A 26,477-nucleotide genomic window follows, 5' to 3' on the forward strand; every position below is an offset into this window, starting at 1 on the left:
ATTACTTTAAAGTAGAAACACAATGCTTTAACCCATTCTGGGAGGGTTTAGCTATTGAAAAATAGCAGATCTACAAGCTATGAGCTTGTAGATCTGCTATTTTTGAAAAATCGTTAAAATGTGCCTCAAATCTTTCAGAAAAATGTCATGATTTAGAAAACATTTGTTTTTAAATCTCAACGTCAGGCCTGAATGGGTTAAGATAGTACTTTTTTATTATTTGTTCACTTGCCAGGGATTCTTCTGTTTGCTTTGACATCATCTAGGATTACCATTCTGTCACTGTCTCTGACCTAAACTGCTTCTGTGAAGCTGTTGTATAACGGCTACAACACTCCACCACAAAATGTCTAAATGTCGGTGCTTCATGCATGGTTTCGCCGCAAACCCATTAATAACATTCTGGACAAATGTTTGCCAGAAAGTACCTCGCAAATGAGGACATTGAGAATTCAATGACACGCATGAATCAAGACGGGCATTAGCTGTCAAACAAGGGTTGCGTCGGAAAGCTTTACGGACACATTAACATGAGCTGATGTCTGAGGTCTCGAGCAGAGCATATGTTACCTTCATTCACTGGGAGCAAATACTTTCCCACTCTGAACTTACTGTAACGAGACGTGAATGACGGCAGACTGGGAGTATAAATAGGAGATGCAGAAAGAATGCCAGCCATTCCCATAACACCAGAACCATGTCTTAAGATCCTTTTCACTGTAGGTGACATCCTTTTGTTCTTGCACCATGTGTCATCACTATGTACTGCATTACTACAGTATACGTTGCATTTAAGACCAGCAGGGCCAATGCATGTCTGTTTATTCTGCTTTGTGACACAAGGTGCTCTTATTCAATTTCACACATTTTGCCAAATATAGATATAGTCAACTAGTCATTAAAGGTGAGGGACATGCCAACAATGTAACAACAAAGTATGATGACTCTATTCAAACATATTTCACAGTTATATTTCAGATAGATTGATCCTGAAGGAAATCCCATAACATAATGAGTGTATACATCATAGTACAAGACAAGATGTCTATGGTCAAATAAATGTAATATCTGAAAACATTTTGCTATATTTATTCACTTCAGACAGGCTTCCTGTGGAGAAGCAAACCTATAGATTGATTCCCGTACAACTCTATAAGTTACTAGTAGATGACAGCAGAATGTCCAGGAGGCATTCTGGCACTCACTCACTATCCCATCCTGTCCCCATGTCTCCGCCCCTCTCATGAATATTGATGCCCCTCCCTCCCTGCTGTGCTTAATGGCACTCAACACTGTGAAAAATGGTTCTGGGTGCGTCACTCGCACAAACTCCCATAGGAGCACCGCACAGCACAGCGCACCGCACCACCAACACATGCAGTTGCCACAGAAATGAAAATTACCCCATCAGCTAAAAGACAATTAGAGGTCAAGAGACCTCACTGACAAAGGGAAGCTTCTTGGTGACACTCGATAATGATAGAGATACATATATTCACGTCTGGGACGGGAGCCAGTGAACACATGACGAAATGACCAGCTGGGTGTCTTGTGAAAAGAACATTCCCTCCATGATGTCATCAGGGAGTGACGGCTCTGTTTTGGGCATTGTTGGGACACCGCATCATCATAGCAATTAGATGCGGGGGGGGGGGGGTGTTGTGCTGTTCCATCTAGTTTATTTAAGAGGAACACCACTCACCTTCCTTACCTATAACGTACATTATCCGTCACTCCTATACAGTCAAATTGGTATAAATGTTATCCATTTGTAACTGTCAAGAGTTAAATTAACATTAATATCAGGAAAAAAAAGGAATAACCAGGTGCTCACAGGAAAGGAAATCCAAAACTGACTATAGTAAAAGAAATGCTCACACAGGATCAAGGCATAGGAAGAAAAAAAAACATTCCGGGCACTCAAAGTTAAAATGAGGAATAGCCTTTATTTAATTAAAAGGCAACTCCCAAGATGATTCGACCATAACTGGTCTTCCCCTCTCAATGTGTCCGAATTCCGACATCCCAATGTGCCAAATGACAGGCAGTCACTAGAAAGGATGTGAGAAGGTGCAAGGCTAAGGCTTCACATAACCAGTACACTAAGAAGAGGTGTGAATGCATTCAATTGATCATGCATGGGACACAAAAGAGCTTGGGATTAAATGGTAGAGTAAAAGGTAGAAATTATTTTCTTTCCCTCGACCAGAGCCCATCAGAACAAGTAAATGAGGATGATAGAATAGGGTAGAGGATGAAAGGGGAATGATAAGGGAATATTAATTCCCTTCACTCAGATTCAAAATGCCAATGCAATGCCTATTCCATTTTCCCATATTTTCCTTGTGGTGTAACTACTATTTTTGATCTATTCATTTGTGTTGTGATTGATGATCTGTGTACCATTCCTGGGAGTTAGGGTGGGGGGATTGTTAAATTGTAAATTAATTGTAAGTTGATTGTAAAATGCAGTGTTTAATTTAACTCTGAAAATTACAGTTACAAAACAGACCCATAAGGACTGGTTTTGTCTGTGTGTAATGAGTTAAAAAGTACAACAATTTAACAGTTGTGAACACAAACAGCGCTAAAGCCAGAAACCAGAGAGCTAGTAGTCTATGACTGTGGTCAATGGATAAGCAGGATTTGGGGGGTGGATATGGCTAAATCCTTGTTCAGAACGGACTCCACCGGCCCGGGCCGGCCTGGCACCTAGGCTGGTAATCCAGAATGCAGCGAGTTCGAGTCCCGATGCCAACGACCTTTGTTGCACATCACCCCCCGACCCCCCCACCCCAATCTCTCTCCCCATTTCCTGTCACACTACTGTCTACCTATCAGTAAAGGCATAGAAAAGCTCAAAAAAATAAAACTGACCAGTTAAACAAGACAAAAAGTCAAACAATCTACAAATTAAGTCTGCCATTCATTGTCCATATTTTATCTAAGGGTTTCTTCCTTTGAAAGAGAATTACGGCAATTGTGCTTCAACAATATTAATTGAAGTGTCCTAGGCCCTTTCAAATTAATCCTTAACCGAGTATTGTTCCCCATTATGTGTAGGCCGTTCTGGCTTAAGAGTTCAGATTCATAGAATTAGATTCTAACCTAGATCACTCCAGAGAAATGCTTTTCTTTTTTAAGTCCTGCTTAATTTACATGATATAATAATATGTACAACATATTATAAGTGTATGACAGAATTATTACCATGTCAAATACTGAATTTCAAAATGTTCTCATTGTTTTGAATTTGATGCATGACAAAGTCAGGGTGATGAGCGCACTGCCACAATACTGTGAGTAAGATAAAGCTATGGGTGGAATTTAAATACCTCTTCTGCATTTTGCAGAGTGAGTGACATAGCATAAACCTGTACGAATTTTGTTCAAAGGAAAACGGATGTATTAACTTTAAAATACATTAAGTATATAAGGTAGTTTGTAACATTGTAATGATGCTTGGAGCCATGGGAAAAAGTACCTTAATCAATGAAAACAGAAGGGGGGCGGTCCAGTTAGAGGTAAACAAAACAATAATTCTGGACCAGACATAATTATTAAAATGATTACTTCGCAACAATATATTCTGGAGGGAAAGCAATATTTTGATAACACTCTTTTAAAAGCTCTGTCAATGTATTTTCACATTTAATTTAACTGCGAGAGTATAATACATTTTCATCGTCACAAATTGATAAATTAACAAATGAGGATTTTACTGTGTATGTACACTGAAGCTGTGTATACTGTGCAGTGCACCACGGCATAATCCAATTCACATCTCCATGAGTGATACAATCATACAAACAACAAGACTTAGATGGTACCGAAGAGACTGTTTTACTGCACAATGACAAGGTTGGGAAATTCTCTCCTGCCTGAGCTTCTCAGAGAGAGTCAGATGAAAGAAATACATCTGGCCCCCAGCTCTGGGTGTTGAATGTACCGAGGTGAATCTCTTTACCGCGCAACTCTGACTGTCTGTCTCCTGAAGGGGGGCCAACAGGCTGTGACTCCATTTGTGCTGGGGGAATGAAATGAATAACCTTTCAGGCCAACCTGGCCAGAAGCAAGTGTTGTGTGGCATACAAATGACGACATTGCCTCCACTTGTTTGTGCAAATATGTAAATTGCACACTGATTGTTCACAAGGGAAATGAGTTTTGAAACATTGATTCCATCGTTGCTAACAAGAACGAGCGACCACCCCCCGCTGCTCCCCCCCCCACCCCCCAGGTGGCGCCATCTTCTGAGGTTTTCAGCTATTCAGACCTGCCAACCTTGAGATATTGCCATGAGTACCACCATGTGCACACGGAAAATCTCGCATAACATTTTGGGGGGTAGGGGGGCAGGTATATAGTCTATTAATAAATGTAAGGGTAAATGTGAAAGCTGTCTGTCTATCCTCAGTGACTTTATGAATGAACATACATCACAATGATCATGTTGCCTAAATAAAAACACATTTCTATGCGTAATTTACCGTTAATTACAATGATCATCTTATTTAAGTGCACATGTATAGATATACATAGCCTAGTCTGCGTTGGTAAAGTTCCTTTGCTTGCTGGCTGTAGACTCCGTTTGGTAGTGTAACCAAATGTAACTGCTCGTTCAAACAAGACGGCTCAGTTCAATATATTTAACATATTGTGGCGTTCCGAGGCGCAGGGCACTAATGTGAGCTTTAGACCCTCTTTATAAGGATAGATGACGGCTGAAGTTGTCCCTTTGGAGCACCACATGCTACTCCATTTATTGACAAGTATTATTCACAGACGGCAACCCGCCAAGAACACCACACAACACCACGCACCTTTTTTGCGACATCAACCAAAGACAGGTTAACCCTAACCAGAAGCTGTGCGTGTTGGCAGGTCTGGCTATGGTGTGAAGTCACGTTCTCTTTCTATATAGAACACTAATCTATTTGAGTGAACAGAGCAGTTGAGACAATAATCATCCATAATGTATAAATTATGGATAAGGGGTGGGGACAGAAAGGCCTTTTCGGGGGGGGGGGGGGGGCAGAATAAATTATGGATTTAGATTCTTCGTCTGATCTACTTTATTATTTCCCAGGCAATATGGATACCTTTTGAAAATAGATTATTTGTAAGTAAAACTAACAACATCTCATTAAGTCTCCAGCCTGGTTTATACTTGGTTGCACAACTTGTACATTGTGTCGCGCACTGAAAAAAGCAGATATACAAGCTCACAACACATCACAGCTTGTAGATCTGACATTTTGACAGACATGCAACAAAGTAAAAATCATTAGACTTTCGGATTATAACCATCAATTTGTTCCCTCAACAAAGCTTTCTGAGATTAAGTAATTTAATATCACCAGATGAAGTCATTTTCCTTAATCATTTTAAACAGGTGCCTGTCAACATCTCAACACCCTACAGAGCTCATCTTCCTCTGCAGTGAAACATCCTGAATCTAGGTTTGGCCTCCATTTTCTTTCTAAATTTGGCGCCGAGTGCTGATTTGGAGGATAATTAGTGCTGTAATAAACAAAGGCATAATCAATGACAATGTCACTTTGTGTTATTTAAGTTAATAGGAGCTGGCTTCTGCGATGCGTCCCCACGGGATGCCTTTAGTCACGTTGGAGTGGATGATACACATGTGGTCTGCCACTCGCTAGCGACATATCTCTTCCTCAAAGGGCCAAAGGCCGTGGCAGTGGCACACAATAACCATTGTCTGTGGTAAATCCCCATAAGAACGAGGGGGGACCACATCAGAATTGAAACAGCATTTGAAGACACATCGCTGCATTTCCTCCCATGTTTGAATGTGTTTTTAAGGAATAAACAACCCTAGAATAGGCAGGAGTTTCACTAATCTGCCAGATATTATCATCCCCGAAACAAAACCCATGGAATAGCATTATGGCAGTGTGGCAGCAGAGAGACAAAAGGCATGAGCATTAAAGCTCAATCTTTTGTCCATAGATTGTTTATTCAGGAAACATTAGGGAAGAATTAATTTGCATGGTCTAACAATAAGAGAAGTGTGTCCATACAAGCTCCATTCTGGTACAGAGATCTAAAGATGTAGTTAGAAAGATAACATTGACCTACCTGCAGTTTGGGGGTGGGTCTAGTGTTATTTCGGCAAGCTCTTTCTGAATCCTGGAAAATAAAAACATTCATGTTTTAATCTGTTGTTACAGATCAACACATGTCTGCTAATTCTATATAGTGATCCAGAATTAAACTAATACCTTTATCCTCTTTGCAAACATTACCAACGCAATTACAAATGCGTCGTATGTCATTACACAGTAGTAAAGCTGACAGCTGTAATCAAATCAATATGAAAAGTGTAATATGGATTATAAAACAAACTCCGTTTCGAAGCATACCTGCTATACAGTGTATACGTTTGTATTGAATTGTATGTTTTATGTTGCAGATTTAACACTGATGTCCCATATGGGATCAATAAAGTTCTACTGAACTGAATGGCATACATAAAGAGTATTGCAATGACATTCAACAGCAGATGCCAAAGAATAACTGAAGGGCAATTGTTCCAACTCTGTTGCCAAGGTGTATTTGCAGAATATCAATAATCTTCATGCTTCAATAACATTGACTACAAACAGAAAACTTTACAGTTTTGTTCATTCTGAAGACCCTGTGTTGGGGGATTGCAGTAGGTGCTACAACAGACACAAAGGGAGATCATAAAATCAATCTTTTGTCATAAAAAGAGGCTTGCTCAACTCGTTGCATAATTCTGTCATCGCCTGCCTTTCTGAGAAACACTTGCCTTGTCTGCAAGGGGTTGAGTGGCGCTGGTTGGTTGGGGAATTGGTGCAGTGTATGCAGTATGCACTAAAATACTTATTGTTCATTTAACTCTTCAGAATGTACACTTGTAAACTCTTAAGAGTTACAAATGGATACATTTGTGTATGGTTCAATCAAGATTCTCCAAGAAGTGTAGGCCATCTACACTGTACAGTGCAGGCCATCTTGAGCATCACTTGAGTATCTCTTCGAGTACCTTTTTTACCACCTTGAGTATCTGACATCTGTATAAATTACCCTCTTTATGTGGGTTCAGTGGCATACTGAATAGAAACACTGATCAAAGTAACAATGCCAGCGGGCCCTATTGGCTTTATTTAACTCCACCCCCCCCCCCCCCCCCACCCCCACACACACACACACACTACACCCGGGGGCAGAGAGAGAGAGGCCTTCAAACAAACATGCCCTGCCTAAATACCACGTGTCTGAACCAGACTCACGCTCTTACCTCTTGGCACTGGTGGAGAGTTTAGCAGCAGTTTTGCTTGATATCTTGGTCTCTTTCTTTTTGGGCTGTGCTTGTTCCCGCTCCTGTTCTGGTGGCGCCGCTTCGCGTTGCTCAATGTCCGAGCTTCCCCCGCTCGTGCTGGGGCTGTCGTCCGGTCTCTGCACTTCGCTGGACATCTTGGGCCCTGAAAATGGAAGAATGGCACGTCAGATCACCTCTGGGAGAGAGAGAGAGAAAGAGAGAGAGAGAGAGAGGAAAGACGGTGAAATCCCCAGTGTTGGGTCAATTTGTACAGTGGTTCCCAAACTTTTTCATGTCAAGGACCCCCAAATTGACACTTATCTGCCCACAGACGCTCATAACCATAAGAGAAGATTTTTACAGCTCTACCAGAGATTCTCTAACCGTAATTTCAAGGACCCCCCGTTTGATATGCATTAGGCTACGGGCGCCCATGTAATGGCATTTCTATCTCTGGGACCCCCAATTGATATTGTAAAATGTTAATTTAACTCTGAGAGTGGCCATTTGGTTAGGGTCCATTTGGTTCCATTTGTACAGCCTCAGAGTTACAGACCCATAAGGGTCCATTTGGTTCCTAACTATCATTTAGCTGGGAACCCCCTGGAACTCCCTCAAGGACCCCTGGGGGTCCCCTGGACCCCACTTTGGGAACCACTGCATTTGTACACTTATCCGAGTTAAATGAACAGTGAGGATTTTTAAGTGACTGCAAATTGCCATAGAGTGCACAATAAAGTCAATAAATCTCAGAAAAATGTACATTTGGGGGCAGCAAAGTTAAGGGTTTTCGTGTAATGGATGTGGTTGGTCGTGCTTGCAGGCTAAAATAGAATGGGCTACTGTTGCAGGACATGCTGAGTCTGAGAGTGGGCTGAAGGTAGACATTTATAGCAGCCTACAACGATCTGACAGGGGATAAAGCTACGATGCCTATATAATGTGACAGTGGGTGGGGTATTCATTAGGACCCACACGATTAAGTCAATTTAATTACTCATTGACACGAAAGAAAAACAGAATGTGGCCTTCTCTTCTCCGAGATCCATGCTTCTAGTTTTACAGTGGGGGAGATGAGGGTTTGGAAATCCTGTAGAATAGCTGCACCCATTGAATTGATGAAATGTTTAGTGATAACCTGCTGAGTGGGAGCAAATGCAATTACTAAGTTGTAACCGTTTCATCTGTGATAGATCATTCAGAAGAGAAGAGACACACATGGAACAGACCACTGTGCCCCCTGTGTGATGGAGCACATAGATTGCCCCTGAACTATTATGCCAAGCGCTCTTCGTGGAACGCTAAAATAAACATATTGTATGACACAACTGAAACTGATAGGACAGTCTATATATCCCAGGGAGAAGGGAAGCTGTTAATCAAAACCGTGAACTAAAAGTGGCACGAACGGCTCGCCTTTCCCGGGGGGGTTGTTCCATCCATGATAGGGACATCAACGCCTAAATGTACCCACTCGTCAGAAACATGCATCGACTCGCCAACAGCCGCAAACGTTTGAGATGTGACATCAACGTGTGAAGACTGCAGCCTGTGAAATCCATCAAAGGCCAAGTGAAGGGGGGTGGGGGGGATTTACTGTTATTGTGGTTGTTATCAAAAGACATCGATCAAATGGGATATGTCAACAACATTAAGGACGACAAACACAATGGGTCGCCCCCCCCCCTTCCCCAACAAACACGCACACACCCCGCCGCCCCCTCCGAGTGAAATGGAGCCCGTCCACACAGCAATAATAACATCATTAGGGGCTACAGGGGGAAAAGTAGAAGCCGCGGTGGGTACGCACTACCACGGGGCATTTAAAAGAATACAGGCCTCGGCCGTTTTAAACTCGGGGAAAAATACGCAGAGAACGCCTTTCGCTGTGATCGTCCACAGCGGCCAGACGGGGCCGATCGAGGCCAGTCGACGACAAAAACCAGGGCAAGATGAGCGGCTCGCGAAATGTGCGACGATTCCTCAACGTTTTCGCGGAGTGTCCACATTGTGTGCATGGAGGAGTGCACTGACCCTACCTCGGCACAAAGGGAGGAACGTCCCCCCTCCTCCTCCTCCTCCTCCTCCTCACTGGAAAAAACGCCACTTCAGCGGGACATTTACTTACTTTATGCGCATCTAAACGAGAGACGAGCTACATTCGTGAGTTAATATTACCTGGCAGCTGGCCGTCGATGGGGTATTCCGTATTTATAATCCCAGGTGAAAAGTATATCCTTACACGGCCGTCTGCTCGCTCTCGTGTCCTTGCTATTTAACTGGAGGTAGCGACAGAAAAGCGATTACAGAAAACTGAGGCAGCCCGGACCGCCTCCACGCGCGCTCCCGTCTGCCCGGTCTGCGCGCACTGCTCGTGCATGCACACAGGCTGCATTGGTGTGTAAGAAGAAAGCCTGCGCCAGCCCAGGCCTAGACCTACAGTTAATTCTAATTCAGACAGTGGTTTTGAAAGAGTGGGGTCCACCGTCCTTTGGAGGGGGGGTTTCCAATGCATCACCATTAAAAAGAAGAAGTAAATAGTCGATCTACAAGCTGATGCGATCATCATTGTGATGTGACCTGAGCTTGTACTGTTATTTAAAAAAGAACATCTAACTTTGAAAAATGAATATATTTTTTTAACATTTTAACATAAAACTATGTCTAATCCTAACCCTAAACCTCAGTAAAACTATGCCTAAACTAAACTTAACCCTAACCCCAACCCTAAACCTCAATAAAACTATGCCTAAACTAACCTAACCGTAACCCTAACCTCAGCAAAACTATGCCTAAACCTAACCTTAACCATACCCTCAGTAAACCTATGCCTAAACCTAACCGCAATCTCACAGAACTATACCCAAACTTATAACCTTAAACTAATATAAAATTAGTAGGAAAATGTTTTGAATGGAGGGAAAAAACATCTGAATGTAGTTGCATTCCAGTAATGCCAGACAGGTGCAAAACGCACTCTGTGGACACGAAGCCATACGACTTCAAAGTTGTGGTGCACAGTAGCGCTCTATGCGGACAGCGGTAGCCTACAATTACAAACATTCTCTATTCTATGATATTTGACAGTTTCATGTTACAGGCAGGTTGACATGGTATCAGCAAAGATAGGAAGAGGCCTGGCTATTATTACTAGATGTAAATCATTCCTATAGTCATCACTTGACTGCTCTGTAAAATTTTGGCCTGTTAAGGCCAGGCATGGCAAGGCAAGTTTATTTAGAACATTTCAACACAAGGCAAATTAAAGTGCTTTACACAAGACATTAAGCAATAAGACATCGATAACAAATATTGTCCAGAAAGAAAGCGGAGATCCGGACACAAAAACAAACAAATATTGTCCATTTATGAATGGACATTTATGGAAATTTTAATATAAAATTACTGTGCAAAAGAATGATTGAATGAAAGCAGAAAACATGAAAGTGCTTAAATAATAACTGTACCATGCTTAAATGAGTCTCATGTCAATCATCAGCAGCTCTCGTCAAAATGAAAAGAAAACATCACTGAAAGTGAAAGTATAGCAGATCAACAAGCTCACAATGTGTCGTTTCATGCAGCGTTGCGAGGTTATCGATGTGCTATTTTCACTACTATTTTTGCAATTTCTTAGATTTGTTTGTTTGTTTTAAAAATTATAAAATCCTTGAATTTTGGTATACACGCAGTAGTTTTCTGAAATCAATTCTTCATACTGTAGGGAGCCAGTATAAAGTGAACTGGAGTGATATGATCGACATTCTTGGTTTCAGTAAGAATTCAAGTAGCTGCGTTCTGAATCAACTGCAGTCATCTGATTGATCTTTTCGGGACACCTGTTTCATTATTCTACTGCAGATGAATGCATGGACGTTTTAAAAATCATGCTGAGACATACGTCCTTTAGTTCTTAATATATTCTTAAGGTGACTGACTTTGTAATTGTGGTCATTGTTAAAATGCAGGTCTTCACCAAGATTCTTGGCTTGGGTTGTGTGAGATGAGATGATGTAAATGTTGAACAGAAGAGGTCCCAGAAAGTTGCCTTGTGGAACTCTGCAGATAGATAGTCCCTGTTCTTGAGATTACTGTTCAAGTCCCACACAGGTTTCCAGTCTGTCTATTACTATGTTGTGGGCAACTGTGTTGAATGCAGCATTATTAAATATTAAGACAGAAATTCTGCCACTGTCTGTGTGTAAGCGTCTCCCTAGGGAGGTCCTCGCTGTATGTCCCACTGGGAGGAGACCCCAAAGACCAGATGGGGGGATTACATTTCCACACTGGCCTGGGAATGCCCCGGGAACCCTAGGAGGAAGTTGCTAATGTTGCTCTGGAGAGGGAAGGCTTTTTACAAATGATGTGGTATTGTGGTCCTGTTGGCACCATCAGTCCAATATACCTTCAGCTCTCGCTGGACCGTTTCTCAATCGAGTGTACAGCGGCTGGGATGAGAGCGGTTTTCGTTGGGCACTGGCCTACTTGGAACGATGCAAGTTGAAAATGCATGCCCAATATGAGGTGTCTTCACTCTCATACTATAGATCACGCTGCAGTGGTTCCAGTTGTATGTGTCCCTTTCATGCCCATATATGGAGTTCTTTGTCAGGCATGCCCAAATATGGAATCTATGCAGATGTCAGAATGATGTCAGAACAGGCCAGATCCATACATGGAGATAAAGGGCTGATCAGGTCCAGAGCCCAGGAAGAGACTTTTGTGCTGGTTATGGAGAATGGTGTATCCAACGGACACACTGGGCACTGCGCTCCCTGTGGTGGTGTGGAACTCGTGTGTCGAATTTGAAGTCGGTGGGGCTCTCGAGTTACATTGATTATGACGTACGTACAGAGACATTTATAGATACTAGAACGGTGCCCGTTGGGCACTGGCCTACTTGGAACGATGAAAGTTGGAAATGAATGCCCCACCCAGTTATTATGTAGGCATTATGTGTCCCTTTTATGCCCATATATGGAGTTCTTTGTCAGGCATGCCCAAATCCTCTGGCCCAAATATCTATTTGTGATGTCAGAACAGGCCAGCTCCATATATGGAGCCTGGGCAGTGGCCCTGTCTAGAGCCCGGCCAGAGTCCTTTTGTGGGTCCGACCGACTAACACCGGGCACTGTCTGCACTCCCTGTGGAGTGCAGACACACACGTGTGTAACGCATGTGTCGAATTTGAAGTCGGTGGGGCGCACGGTTCTCGAGTTGCGTGGATTACAGACGTACGTACAGAGACTTGGGTGCATTTATAGATACTAGAGCGGTGCCCGTTGGGCACTGGCCAACTTGGAACGATGCAAGTTGGAAATTAATGCCCCACCCAGATATTATGTATGTGTCCCTTTTATGCCCATATATGGAGTTCTTTGTCAGGCATGCCCAAATATGGAGTCTTATACACGTCTACAGTATGCACACATCAGAATGATGTCAGAACAGGCCAGCTCCATATATGGACACTGGGCAGAGCCGTGTGTCGAATTTGAAGTCAGACTCAGTGAGGCGAACGGTTCTGGAGTTATGTGGATTACAGACGTCCGTACACACAGAGACTTGGTGCATTTAGATTACAGACGTCCGTACACACAGAGACTTGGTGCATTTATAGTTATGTGGATTACAGACGTCCGTACACACAGAGACTTGGTGCATTTATAGTTATGTGGATTACAGACGTCCGTACACACAGAGACTTGGTGCATTTATAGTTAATAAGATAGATGGTTCTCAGCAGGAAACCGATTGATTGTGTAGTCCAAATGGGGAATGAGACATTACCCCAGGTGAAGGAGTTTAAGTAAGTAAGTTGGGGTCTTGTTCACGGGTGAGGGGAGGACGGAGAAGGAGATCAGCCGATGAATTGAAGCGGCAGGGGCGGTATTGCAGTCGCTGTACCGCACTGTACAGCTTGTACTTGTACAAAAACTGAGCTGAGCCTACCGAGCAATCTTTGTTCCTACTCTCACCTCTGGTCATCATGAACTGTGTCTGTGGGTCATGACCGAAAGATTAAGGTCGCGGATACAAGCAGCCGAAATGAGTTTTCTCAGACAGATGGCTGGCATCTCTCTTAGAGATAGGGGGAGAAGTTCAGTCACGTGAGAGAGACTCGGAGTAGAGTCGCTGCTTCTTCACTTGGAAAGGAGCCAGCTTAGCATGGTTCGGGCATAAATGTTACTAAACACTTGTGTTACCTAATGTGTTTTTGTTTAATCTAGCCAATACAGTGCAAACATGATGGCGCAGATTTCCAGCAGAACTAAAACAGTCTCCCTGCCAGAGGGGTGACTGTTAAATAGTCAATAAAATACATCCAGCCATACATCAATAAAATCCAGTCTATAACTAGTGTGCTGCCTCCTGTTGAACTGCGGTCACCCGCAATGCTGATTTTGTTTGTGCAGTTACTTGATTGTTTCCCCAACAGTACCACTACCAAACAACAGCATCAAGCAAGCTAACAAGTTTGAACTCTCCTCGTCCTCAATGACAGAATGCCAGTCTCTGATCAAATATTACTCAACTGCAAGTAAAAGTTGCTCTGTCAAATGTATACTTTTAGTTAAAGGGCCTATGAGCTATGACACACTCCAAATCAGTTTATTTTACATATGACTTATTTCCGGTAAAACTGTTTGATACAATTACAAGAAATTAGGGCAAAGAAATGTAATTGTTGGATGTCCACTTTAAAGTACTAGTGACACTGATTTCAAATACTTCTTTGACCTGGATCCCCCCAGCTGTTTTCCCCTCCTTTGTCCCTACAGTACACCATCTCTTCGCAAACACAGAATATATGACAATGCAAATTGAAAGTGTCCTTTGTTTCACTTCCTCACAAGAATTGGGGAACTGTAAACAGTAAACACCCGAAACTTTGTGACCATTCAATCATTTCTGATAAAAAAGGAGATCCGGGCACTCAAAGTTTAAAAAGAGGAGAAGATACTTTATTTATGTTTCGACCTGTAGGGCTAACAAGACACAAAACAACAAACTCAACTGGACCCAGGTGGGACCAGTTCGGCAATAACCACTTGGGGGGGAAAAAAATAATTTAAATAATTTCCTTCAACTGGCTTCCGCCAAAAATGCTGTTTCTTCTTCTATTTTCTTCTGCTCTTTAGACTTTATTATAGTCCCTTAAACCTACCATACACATGGACCATGCAAGTCATCATTTTACTGTGGCTTTCTAGAACCATAGACATTGTGGTCATTTCAAATATGTTTCTGTATGCCACTGATGTGTTCTGCCGAGTCTGACGTGTTTCATTAGTGGTATTTAAATTAGATGGGATAAATAAACTATAACTAGGCCTGCAATTACAACGAATATATCATATTAACACTAGAATAGAATAGAATATCTCTTTATTGGTATTAAAATACAACTATAAAAACACCAATGTGGATTAAAAAAAAAAGCCAAATCTTGTTTCCATTGTGTTCTACTCCATGAAAATACCCAACATAAAAAACAAAAATAGAACGATCTACTAATATACTGACTATACTGCACTACTGCACCTACCCACCCTCAAGTAAGTTGGTGATACTGATATGGTACCCACCTTCAGTATTTCTGTCTTTACTGAGCACTCCATGCCACACTCGTTCTAATAAAGGCTTTCTAGATTATTCTCCCCTGTCATTAGATCCGCATAATAATGGACCATTGGCCAACAAGGGGTGGGGGGATGACAGACAGCGACCTATAGGCCAGCACATGAATAGCGGAGAGTGCAGCAAGCGCACTTCCTGAGTCTCACCCTGACAGGCCCCAAGGTCATGTCTGCAGAGGGTCTGAGGGGCCTTTTGTAATGGAAATGCAGTGGATAAAGTTTAACCCCTTGAACCATCTAAAAACCTGGTACTCTCACTGTTCTCAGGTCCTGTGGTTCCACTTCTCTTTAGCAGAACCAATTGGGCCGGGGACAGAGGAACAGAAGAGAGTCTGTTTTTAGACCTTCCTGAGGACTTGATGGAGGAGCTCAAGGTCATTGGCCTTTTTGTTTTAAGTGTGGCTGAGTAGGGTGCTGTTTCAGTTTTCAGATCTGACACAGATGTTGGAGAGGGTGTGGAGGACGGAGTGGGGTTGAGTACAGAGAGAGAGAGAAAGAGAAAGAGGGGGAGAGAGAGAGAGAGCGAGAGAGAGCGAGAGAGAGAGAGAGAGAGAGAGAGAGAGAGAGAGAGAGAGAGAGAGTGTGTGTGTGTGTGTGTGTGTGTGTGTGTGTGTGTGTGTGTGTGTGTGTGAGAGTGACATGAGAGATGAGAGAGAGGGAGGGAGTGAGTGAGAGAGAGAGGCAAGAAATAATTAAATCCATGTGTAATAATGAGCATGAAAAAAGTGGTGGAAGGTATGTAAAAATAAATCTGTTGTGCACATTTAACATGAAGTGGACTCATTTCAAAGCAATGAATAATTTTCATGCAATGTTCATGCACATGTGCCCTTTGTGCTAAAAACAGACAAACAAACAAACGCTTCTGTGTAGCCCATGCATGTGCCATCTGCTTGAATTGAATAAACATTCATTTCTGTCCTGGACTGGTTAAAGCAGTGGTTCTCAAAGTGGGGTCCAGGGACCCCCAGGGGTCCTTGAGGGAGTTAATGGATAGTTAGGAACCAAATGAACCCTCATGTCTCTGTAACTCTGAGAGTACAAATGGAACCAATTGGTTAAATTGACATTGGTTTTACAATATAAATCAGGGTCCCAGAGATAGAAATGTCATTAAATGGGGGTCCGTAGCATAATGAATGCAAATCTGGGGGTCCTTGAAATTAAAATGGTTGAAAATCACTGCTAGAGCCGTACAAATCTTCTCTCATGGGGGTCCCTGGCATATCTTTTTATATGGGGATCCACGGGCTATAATACGTGTCAATTTGGGAGTCCTTGACATGAAAAAGTTTGAGAACCACTGTGTTAAAGCACATGGTGATGAAGGGGATGCATGGAATACCACGTAAAAGACTGATCCATATTTACCAACATGAATAACACTTTACCATGGCAGAGATTTGCAGCTATATCTTGCCTTACCCCTTATCCCTTAAACTTATTTGCCATTTTGTGCTATTTTAAAATATTTTAAAATAGTTCAAATAGCTGATCTACAATGTGTGAAGGTAGATTGGCTAGTTGAACTATTTTAAAATGTTTTAAAATAGTAAAAAATATGGCAAATAAGTTTAGGGATTGCTCCTTCTTCCCAGGACCATGCCTCAACGATGAAGCCAAGCATCTCACCAAAACAGCTGTCGAGGCACTAGGCAAAGCCATGACGCTCTGCATCTCCCTAGAAAGACAGAAGTGGCTATGGATATACAGTACACCCCATGACGGGGTTGATTCTGCGCCACCCTCTTGGATCGCCATATCGTCCCAGAGATGGGTATGACCCCCACTGACCTTTTCCACGGAGGCATGGCCACAACACACCACAACGGTGTGTTACATCAACAAGCAGGGCGGACTACGGTCCACCACACTGCATGCTCTGGCGAAACGACTGATGTTATAGTGCCACAGGCACCTCATCTTGGTCAAAGCTTGCCACGTCCCAGGGCTCCTGAACGCAGGAGCAGATCTGTTGTCCAGAGGACCACTCCGTTACTCGGACTGGTCCCTCCACCCGCAGATGGAGGCCCAGATATGGCACAGATTCGGGACCCCAGTGGCAGATATCTTCGCCTCAGAGGAGAACAGGAAGTGTCACCTGTCACCTGTCACCTGAAGGTCGGACATAGCCCCTTTCATATACGACCAGCCGTGGCGGCTCCCACTCAGGCGGGACCAGTTCACACAGGCATGTTTAGAGATGTTCCACCCAGAACCGAGGGCACTGAACCTTTGGGTCTGGCCCGTGAGAGGATAAACCTTCAGGACTACGAATGTGGTTGTCACAATTCAGGGGGCCAGAGCTCCGTCTACCATCAAGGTGTACGACATAGCATGCAAGGTATTTGAGCGCTGGTGTGCTGCACGACCCCGTGCTTTCTACAAGGGCTCCTGGATAAAGGCAATTATTTTTCCTCACTGAAAGTGAACCTAGCGGCCATATCATCCTGCCATATTGGAATTGATAACAAGGCCTTATGAGGACACCCTCATAAGGCGGTTTATGAAGGGTGTGCGGAAATTACGCCCGGTGACCCGGTCTCTGGTTCCACCTTGGTACTTGTCTCTCTTTCAGAGACCCCATTTGAACCACTGGAGACGGTGGGTCTGAAAGCCCTGATTTTAAAGGTCATCCTGTTGGTGGCCCTCACGACGGCTAAACGTGTCAGTGACTTACAGGCCTTGTCTGTAAGCCCGGACTGCTGTGTTTAATGAGGACAAGATTAGGGTGACGGTTAAGCCTAACCCAGCGTTTGTCCCTAAGAACTCTAATGCCACCATTGTGCCAGTGGACCTGAGGTCCTTCCACCCTCCTCCTTTCGCGTCAGCTGAGGATGAGAGGTTACACATCTTGTGCCCGGTCAGGGCCAGGGTGTACATGGCCAGAACGGTTTCCTTCAGGAAAGGAAGTCAGTTGTTTGTGGCATGGGGTACTAGAGTCAAGGGGTGACTAAGGTCAGGCTGTCCCAATGGATTGTGGAGGCCATTCAGGTGGCTTACTCCAGCAGTGGTATTCTACCACCTGTGGGGTTGAGAGCTCACTCTTCTGTGTAGCCCATGCATGTGCCATCTCGCAGCATCCTGGGCTCTATACAAGGGCATATCGGTACAGGATGTCTGTCTAGCGGCGAACTGGTCGTCGCCTTCAACTTTTGCAAGGTTTTACAACCTGGACGTTACTGAGCCCTCGTGGCTCATGCAGTCCTGCAAGTTGTTGAGGAGTGTGGGAACCGCCCTCAGGCCCCCTAGTTCTTGTCCTCAGGGACATGTCAATTAGGGGGTGCAGACCAGTATGGTCAGGTCAGAGTCTGGGCAACTTCAGTTGCCAGCTCCTGGCAAGTGTGCAATGTCCTTGGGTCAGGGACCCGTTGGACCTTGAGATTGTGTACCTATCTCTCCAATCAGGCCGAGGTCTGAATGGTAGATTGATAAATCCCAGGGGAGGCGTGTTCACCGTCCAAGGGCGGGTTCAGCCAGGGATAGTTGCTCTCTCTCTCTCTCTCTCAGTGATAACGAATGAGTCTCACATGCGTAATTAGAAGCAAATGTTACAGGTTAAAATAACCGTATATGATAACCCTGGTTATCTAACCAAAACATTTGCTTAGGCAGAAGAAAAGGGTTTATGAGAAGCGGAAGTCGCAGAGGGGCACCACACAAAGAGCCTTTGCAGGATGCCTTAAAGGTACAGGCCTTGTGAGTGTATGGAAAGATTTTTCTGTATCAATCGCAAATGTTTTTGTTATAACCAGGGTTATCATATAACCTACAGTTTTCTTACACACCCAAAACACTATTCATTTATATTACAGTTCTGAACCAAAATGGACAATATCCACATGGGTGCACTCATAGTTAGTGCATTTTATAGTGACTCCAGAAGCAAAGTGGTTTTAAGCAAGACAACACATTCCTTCTACTGCCTCTACTGCCTCCTCTGTGGAACTGCATCCTTGTATGTGCATCCCAAGACAACAAGGCAAAGTAACAAATATGTAACTGTTTTGTAGTGAGACTGTTAAGTTCAAAATGCATAGTCAAATCCTTAGTGTTAACACTGAGAGTGTACAAATATGTGTACAGTACACCAGTGATACTCAACCTCAGGCCCGCGGGCCACATCAGGCCCGCAGGACCATTATGACTGGCCCACCAATGAAAATCTAAAAAAAAGAAGAAAAAAAAATCTGGAGCTACTCATGTTATGTTATTATGTTATTATAACAGCTACTCATGTTATGTGCAATAATTTGTGCAGTTATGGAAACAGCTCTTTGTGTTTATGCAAGAAAATGTAACACATTTATTTATTTACATATTGTGTGCATGCACATTGTACTTTGATACATTTTGCGAAAATAAAGCAATTGAAAGAGAGAAGTTATCAAGTATCATTAATGTCGTAATTTTATCTACTGGCCCCTGGCCCCTTGCCATTTTTGTAATGTGGCCCACAGGTAAATCTATTTGAGTATCCCTGCAGTACACCATGTGCACTCTCTGAGTTGCAAATGGATAAATTAATACAGATTATATCTCTATCGACAATTCCATGTATGCACAATTGTCCATAACACACTGGTGACAGAACTGCTCAGAGTAATTAAAGTAGAGGTGTCACATACAATAATCACACTGATTTGCCAATGGCTCAACTTTCAATAAATCACACCCTAATTTACCAAGTATGATACCTTATCATTGTGCTGATGTCAACATAAATGGGGGCAATTCATCATATTTGTTCGCAGGCCAGAAATAAAAACAGCCGACACTTGACAGATAATAATAATGACAGATGGTAATTGTGGCCGACAGTGTATAAGGCAAGATAATTGCTGTGCATCCTATGCGCCTGTCATTTCCTGGTGTTGAACACAAGATGGTGCTGTGAGACCTGCCATGGATGGATTCCTCACTGTCTTTAATGCATCCTGTGCCTCATCCTCTGTGACTGTGAGTTGATACCACAATGACGTTGTTGTCATCTTGATGTCACATTTTTGGAAGGAAGCAGTCCGGGGTGCATGAGGCTACCTGTTTCCCCTTCAGGCCCAAGACATTGATTGGACAGGGCCATGATGTTCTGACAAGGTCAGCTGAAAACACCATTCCTCTATTGAGCCTATTCTATTTTTAGCATAATGAGATGTACTGAGCATTGGAAGCCCCTTCAATGAATGAATCAATCAATCAATCAATCAATCAATCAATCAATCAATCACCCACTTTATTTATGTATATTTGTACATTAAACTGCAACACAGTGAAAAGTACTGATTATAACTTATAAGTAAAACAGAATACAACAAAATAAAATAAAAACCTTATAAAACTAAACTCTATTCTGACATAGTATAGGCCAGGGAATAAAATCTAGCCATTTCGCTTTTTTCAGAAGCTGGTCTCTTCATCTTTTTTATGACAATAGTATCATTTGGATAATAATGTCTCAAGTCCCTGTTTCTGTTTTACATTCAGATCCCTCTATTACAGTACTGTATGTTGTACCGTACTGTCATACGCACAGCATACTATTGCTTACATTGATGCTTAGCTGAAATAATGTACATAAAAGAAAGGAAAGGACACCAGACTTGCTGCTCTACCATTTAATGTGACGATGCTTCAATCATGCAGATATATATGCGCATGCATAAAGTGAGTAGCAAATCGAGTGGTAAAGTCAGTTTAACATCGCTTAACGTCGTTTAATGCAATCAGATAGGGCTTTTCTGTTTGGATGTATGGGCTGTCAAGGCCAGAAAGTAGTTTTTTGCCACTCAGTAGGCGTTCCCGCATAACTTCCATGTATGGGGTATGATGATGTCACACGCATACCCGAGAGCCAAGAGTTACGACATTGAACTCTGTCTATACTCTATGGCTCTGGCATACCCTAGCTAGCCTATGTCATTACTCCACGTCTCCACCCATAAGCCTAATGTAGCCTACATATTTAGTCACATAGAAAGGCCTCTGGCAATCAGAAGGTCAACGGTTCAACTCGCCTGCACAATCTATGTGTCAAAGTGTCCCTGAGCAAGACACTTAACTCTTCCCTGTGTGTTGTATTAATGGCGCGGATACTAATAGTTAGTTAATTTCACATACGTAGGTATGTGCAAATTATACTGTGGCAATATTCCCAAACGCTGAAACGCGTCTTTGTATGCTGTCAGTGCATCCATGAATGAAAAGTACCAAAAGTGCTTTGGAGTGCTGGCTATTATTTTCTTAATATTTCCAAAACAACCAAATACAAATATGTTGTAACCGTCGTAACCGTACGACTGATCAACAAAATATGGAGTTAGCGGGATACCTATCTATCTACAGACATCGAGTTGATGACATATGCAGGTACATGGGCGTATGCGATTGGAGTTGTACAGCCTACCACTTATATTGCCGCAGTGGCAGAAACATGAAGCTTGGACAATCGGTGATGCTGATGGGTTGGGCTGGTCAATCAGGGATGCCAATGCCAACACCCCTCACAGACAGATTTGGTGCGTCCTCCACAGACCCAAGGACACAGATAGGCTACAGACATTTGTTGTTTTTTGGTTTCTGCATTTCTATTGCCGAGCCATGAGGCCCATAGGTCAGGAGCCTATCTCCTATTTCCTTAGCATGAGGCAGCTTGACGGTCCGTGCGGAACGTGTAGTTTCTCGTTTGTTATTCTTAAGATTCAATCAAAAAAAAAACTATCAATAAGTACACGGACCCTTGACACCCCCTGGACATGACGCTAGTTTGTCTAATTGTCTCAGGGACTTACCCTCTGGTATCCCAGCCGGGGATCGAACTCCAACCTCCCAGTCTCAGGGCGGACACTCTAACTGAACGGCAACTGAGCAGGTTGTTTGTGTGGGTACATTGACATAAACCATTCATAACATTCATTGCTTTAAAGTCAGAAGAACTGTCAACATGGAGATTAACATCTCCCATAATAATGATCCTATTATGGTAATTTGATAGGATGATGGATGACGGGTCTGAAAACATAAATATATTATGGCACTCTGTCTGGGGAGCCTGTAAAGTCTAACTGATAGCATTTTGAGTTTGTATTTGAATATAAACAGCATTTAAATTTTTAGCAGAATTCAGCAAACATGATGTAAGGAGTATGGAGAGACGAAGATACTATATGCTGGCAGTACCTCTACTTTTTTGGCCATTTGTTCCTGAGGAAGTAAAGTTGATTCAGGAGGCTTCAATTAACAAAGCCTAATAGTGTACATTTATCTCTGTGTAAAATAGGTCCATTTAAAGTTAATTAACACAGATTGTACTGTACACATATAGCCTGGAAAACTATCCCAGTCGTGCAAATTCACATAATCATGTGTCTTCTGTAGTCTTCTGTCTGGCCCCAATAGCTGGGTGGACATTTTGCATGAACCAAAAAGTGGAACAGCCAATCAGTGTCTATGCTCAGGGCCCTGTGATTGACAGAAGACACATGATAATGTGAATTAATGTGACCGATGGGATGGTTTACCAGGTTACTGGACATACAGTATAAGACACACTCACTGAATGGTGAAACGGGTCTCATAATTGCACGTTTATCACAAAAACACAAACAAAGCTAAATTGTTTCTAATCTGAGAGACTAACGAATAGAAAGGATCAAAGGATAGACAATATTTCGATTTATAATACTAGCACTATAACAGAAGCACTAGGACATTTTACTAAAGCAGATCCAGAACGTTTTCATACTCTGAAGCATTACACTAAGAAGAACCATCCCAAATAAAAATGACCTGAGAAAGACATTTGCTCTCATAGGAGGTTCAACTTCAGATTACTTGGAATATACACAGAATCCTCAATAATGACCATGGCAGGAAGTGATTATGCACTACTTACAATTGGAAAAGATTAAGTTTGAATTGAGAGGGAGTGAAGATAGATTCTACCAGACATGGCAACCCTTCATTGAATATTTCAATAGGTGCACGCTAACCCCTCCTACACAATAGATAGCACAATAGAAAATTGGAAAGAAAGAAAAGGAAAAAAAGGAACTGAGTGTTTTTTCTTTATTTTATTTTTTTCTTATTTAAAAAAGAATGTCTGTAATTCACTTAATTTACAACAACATGTTGGAAAAGTTTGAGAGCAAGAGTGTCTGTCCTGTTGTCTGTTTTGTTTGTCTGTTCACACTTGTCATTGTTTAACAGTTTTTTGTTTTTTCATGTTTATCACATTTATATGTCTTTTTTATTATGTATTGTATGTGGAACATTTACATTGCCTGTTATTTTTTTCATTTTATTTAACTGAATTACTTATTATCATTGTCGATAATATTCTGAAATTGTCATACAGAAAATGCCTAATAAAAACAGTATTAAAAAAAAAGGTGGGGAAGTGAAACATATCAAATAATCCCAGCAAATAATAGAAGCATGCTGGTGCTATTGAGGAACAACATGTATCTTCAAAAAGTCAACTTTAGACATTTTCATATTGGCAAATATACCTTTAGAAATGTTCACAACATGAATGAATGAGTTTGACAGACTTTGGGGTTATTAAAATGTTGTCTCAAATACAACACCATGAACCCTCAATTAAAGTAAATAAAAAAAGAAAATGCATAATTGGAGTCACAAGGATTTTCCATGTCAGCAGTGGTATAGAATTCATCCAAAGGTGTCAAAGAGCTCTTGGTGCCATGTCTAGATAATTTCAGGCCAGGGGAAATAATCTGAAACTCTCTTTTCAAGGGTGAAAATAGACCTGGATACTTCCACATTGTCTTCAGCCAGCACACGTCTTTACTCTTTTCTGAAAATGAAGTAAAGATACTTCGAACACTGACATTCCACAGACTGTTGTTTAAATATCTGTTCAACTGTGCACAGAAAATAGTAAAATCTTTGAGTTGTGTGTTTGAGTGTTTGCTCAACCATATCTTTATTTTATAGCTTTTTATTTATTTTGTATTTTTACGACAATACAAAAGACAATAAATAGTGCACAGTGCAGTACAAACTAAAGACATACAAAGCCGTCCGGAATGACTAGCACTAAAGCGGTCCCTTTATGTGGGGACCTCTCTTCTCGCTCTCCTTAATAGCCCCAACAAAATAGATGAAGCAGTTTATGGTGATATAACTTAAAATCTGGAAACAAATGTTTAATACTGATAGTCCAATTTGTGAAAATTGTTCTATTGTGCCTGGCCTAAAAGATCAATTTTCACACAAAGTGCTGCGTTTAGCATCAGTTTTCATTTTAATGCTGGCCGTTGTGCAGATTCATTGGAGCGCTTTGGGGTTGGAATAAAATGAGTGGCCTATCTAGCTTTTCTAACCTTTAGGCTATACTGCTGCATTGCCTTAAACCAGACCTGATACTGTTATTTCTAGCACAATGTCAAATTGGGTGGCCTGTTGTTGTCCAGCATCAGCTGCTCATTTCTCAAAATGCCACACATATTTTTATAAGGAGAGTTGGAAGTCCACTCTCCTTGGCACTTCAGACAGACTGTAGGAAACTTAAGAGGGGGACAACGCAGGGGAAGCAGAGGAGAAAAGACTCCCGTGGGATTCATCTTTGGCCAGCAGTGATATATGTAGGTCCAAAGATGAAGGACTGAACGTGTGCATTGCATTTTTAACAATAACTGCGCAATGGAGACTTTCTAATCTTGCGGCCATGAGTCAGGCTACAAATACTGCATGTCTGGAAAAGCTTAGCAAATTTTATACACAGGAATTATGTATTTCTGGGAATGCAATACGAAACACATTTTTGACTCCTTTCTCCTAGAGGGCACAGTGCATACAGCTTGGCTGCAGCTGAGCTTCAATCCATCATTGGCAATTCAAACACAATCAACTGTGTTGTGCCACGGAACCACACACATCTCCTCTCCAATTACAAATACAATCACAGCTGATTGGTGATGTGTGTGTTGGTCAAATTCCAAATGGTTCCAGTTCTCCATGGCAATTTAGAGCCATGATTTCCACCAAGAACTATATTACTCAGAGAGGTCAGACCGTTGGAGAGAGGGGGAGACAGAGAGAGAGAGAGAGAGAGAGAGGGAGGGGGGGGGGAGACGGAGACGGAGAGAGGGAAATACAACGCACTAGACTAGAACATGCAACAAACTATACCTAACTTGGCCCAAACATCAGCAGCACAGGTAACTTCAAACAAGCTGTAGGCCTATACGACTTTCTATGCCATCAAAGGAAAACATCATAGACATCCCAATACAAATCTGGCTACAAATTATAGACGCCATTATAGAACCCAATTTCCCTCTATGGTTGCGTAGTCTTGGGACCACTTGCCAATCAAGAACTTGAAAAATGGGATCTATTGGATTTTTTTGCATACAACAGAAAATGCCAAACAACGCATGCATGCAGATCAGAATTAGGACCTGGCTCCCAAGAGAAGACACACTGTAGTGTGCACCCACTGCACACAAAACGAACTACACTTACTAACCACTTGCCCAATGCACCAAGACATCAGGCAGAGAGGCAAAATGAGAGAAATCACTGCAAAAACAAAAAAGACATACGCAGATACTTCCCACATTACAACACCCAAGGAGAATTAGAAAACTTGACTAATGTCATATACGGTATATGCAAGATATGTGTGCAAACACAGCAGCAAGTGAGCTGTTTACTTTACACCAAATGACCGTGATACATAGCAATACTGTACATAGAGCAGCTACCTTTAACTACATTTTAATAGATTGCTGATATCTGCCATGAAGGTTTTATACCAAGTGAATGCAAAACATTGAAATGCTATATTGTCTAGCTCTGTTTCAGAGCTGTCTAACCATTTATATTTACTAGACCACCGGCCTACTTGAGAACGATGCAACTTGGGAACCTAATAATACCTGTTGTCAACTTGTCATAGCACCCATTTTAACTATCTGTCTGTGACCCTTTTGTGCCCATACTGTATATGGAGATCTCTGTATCTGTCTGTCTGCCTGTGCCTGAAGAGTGCAAACTGACTGTGAAAAGTATACTGGTTAGGTAAACTGGCAGATCCTGAGCAGAGCCTTTTGTGGTGGTTCTGGAGAACCGTGTGTCCGACCGACTTGTCAAATATGAAGGCGGTGGGGCAAACGGTTCTCGAGTTACATGCATTACAACCGTACGCACGCAGATACACACGCAGAGACGTGGCGCATTTATAGTAGGATGTTTTTGAGTGGTGCAACCACTCCTTTACGGAGCTATGTGTGTGGGTGGCTGGCTGGATGGCTGGGTTGGTCTGAGCACAAAAACAGCATGGCTGTTTTTCACCACCTAACACACACACAAAGGGGTGGATTGGGGGTAAGTCCCTGCGACATACTAGCGTCATGTCCAGGGGGTGTACTTGTACATCAAGCTACAGAAACAGGAGATAGGCTCCTGCCCTATGGGCCTCCCCATATGGAAAAAGTTTTACTAAATTTGTATATGTTTTACATGAAACTTGTAGTTAATATATATGACAGTCAAAGCAG

The 26,477-nt window shown here is 42.3% G+C and overlaps 1 protein-coding gene across 2 annotated transcripts in view; it reads right to left on the reverse strand.

Annotated features, from left to right (window-relative positions):
- The window catches only part of LOC308317882 (ubiquitin-conjugating enzyme E2 E2), a 33,758-nt gene extending 24,128 nt beyond the window's left edge, over positions 1–9,630 (reverse strand). Inside the window, exons 1-3 of one of the 2 annotated variants that reach the window (XM_080767227.1) lie at positions 9,491–9,630; positions 7,292–7,475; positions 6,106–6,156 (exon numbers count right to left, since the gene is read on the reverse strand). In XM_080767227.1, coding sequence (XP_080623353.1) covers positions 6,106–6,156; positions 7,292–7,467 — 227 coding nt within the window. In that variant the 5' untranslated portion in view covers positions 7,468–7,475; positions 9,491–9,630. Of the gene's footprint in view, positions 1–6,105; positions 6,157–7,291; positions 7,509–9,490 lie in introns of both variants that reach the window. The other variant, XM_080767228.1, reaches the window with a different exon arrangement.
- Between the last annotated feature and the right edge of the window lie 16,847 nt (positions 9,631–26,477).

This window comes from Protomyctophum bolini, assembly GCF_963924005.1.
Source record: "Protomyctophum bolini genome assembly, chromosome: 7".
Classification (NCBI taxonomy): Eukaryota; Metazoa; Chordata; class Actinopteri; order Myctophiformes; family Myctophidae; genus Protomyctophum; species Protomyctophum bolini.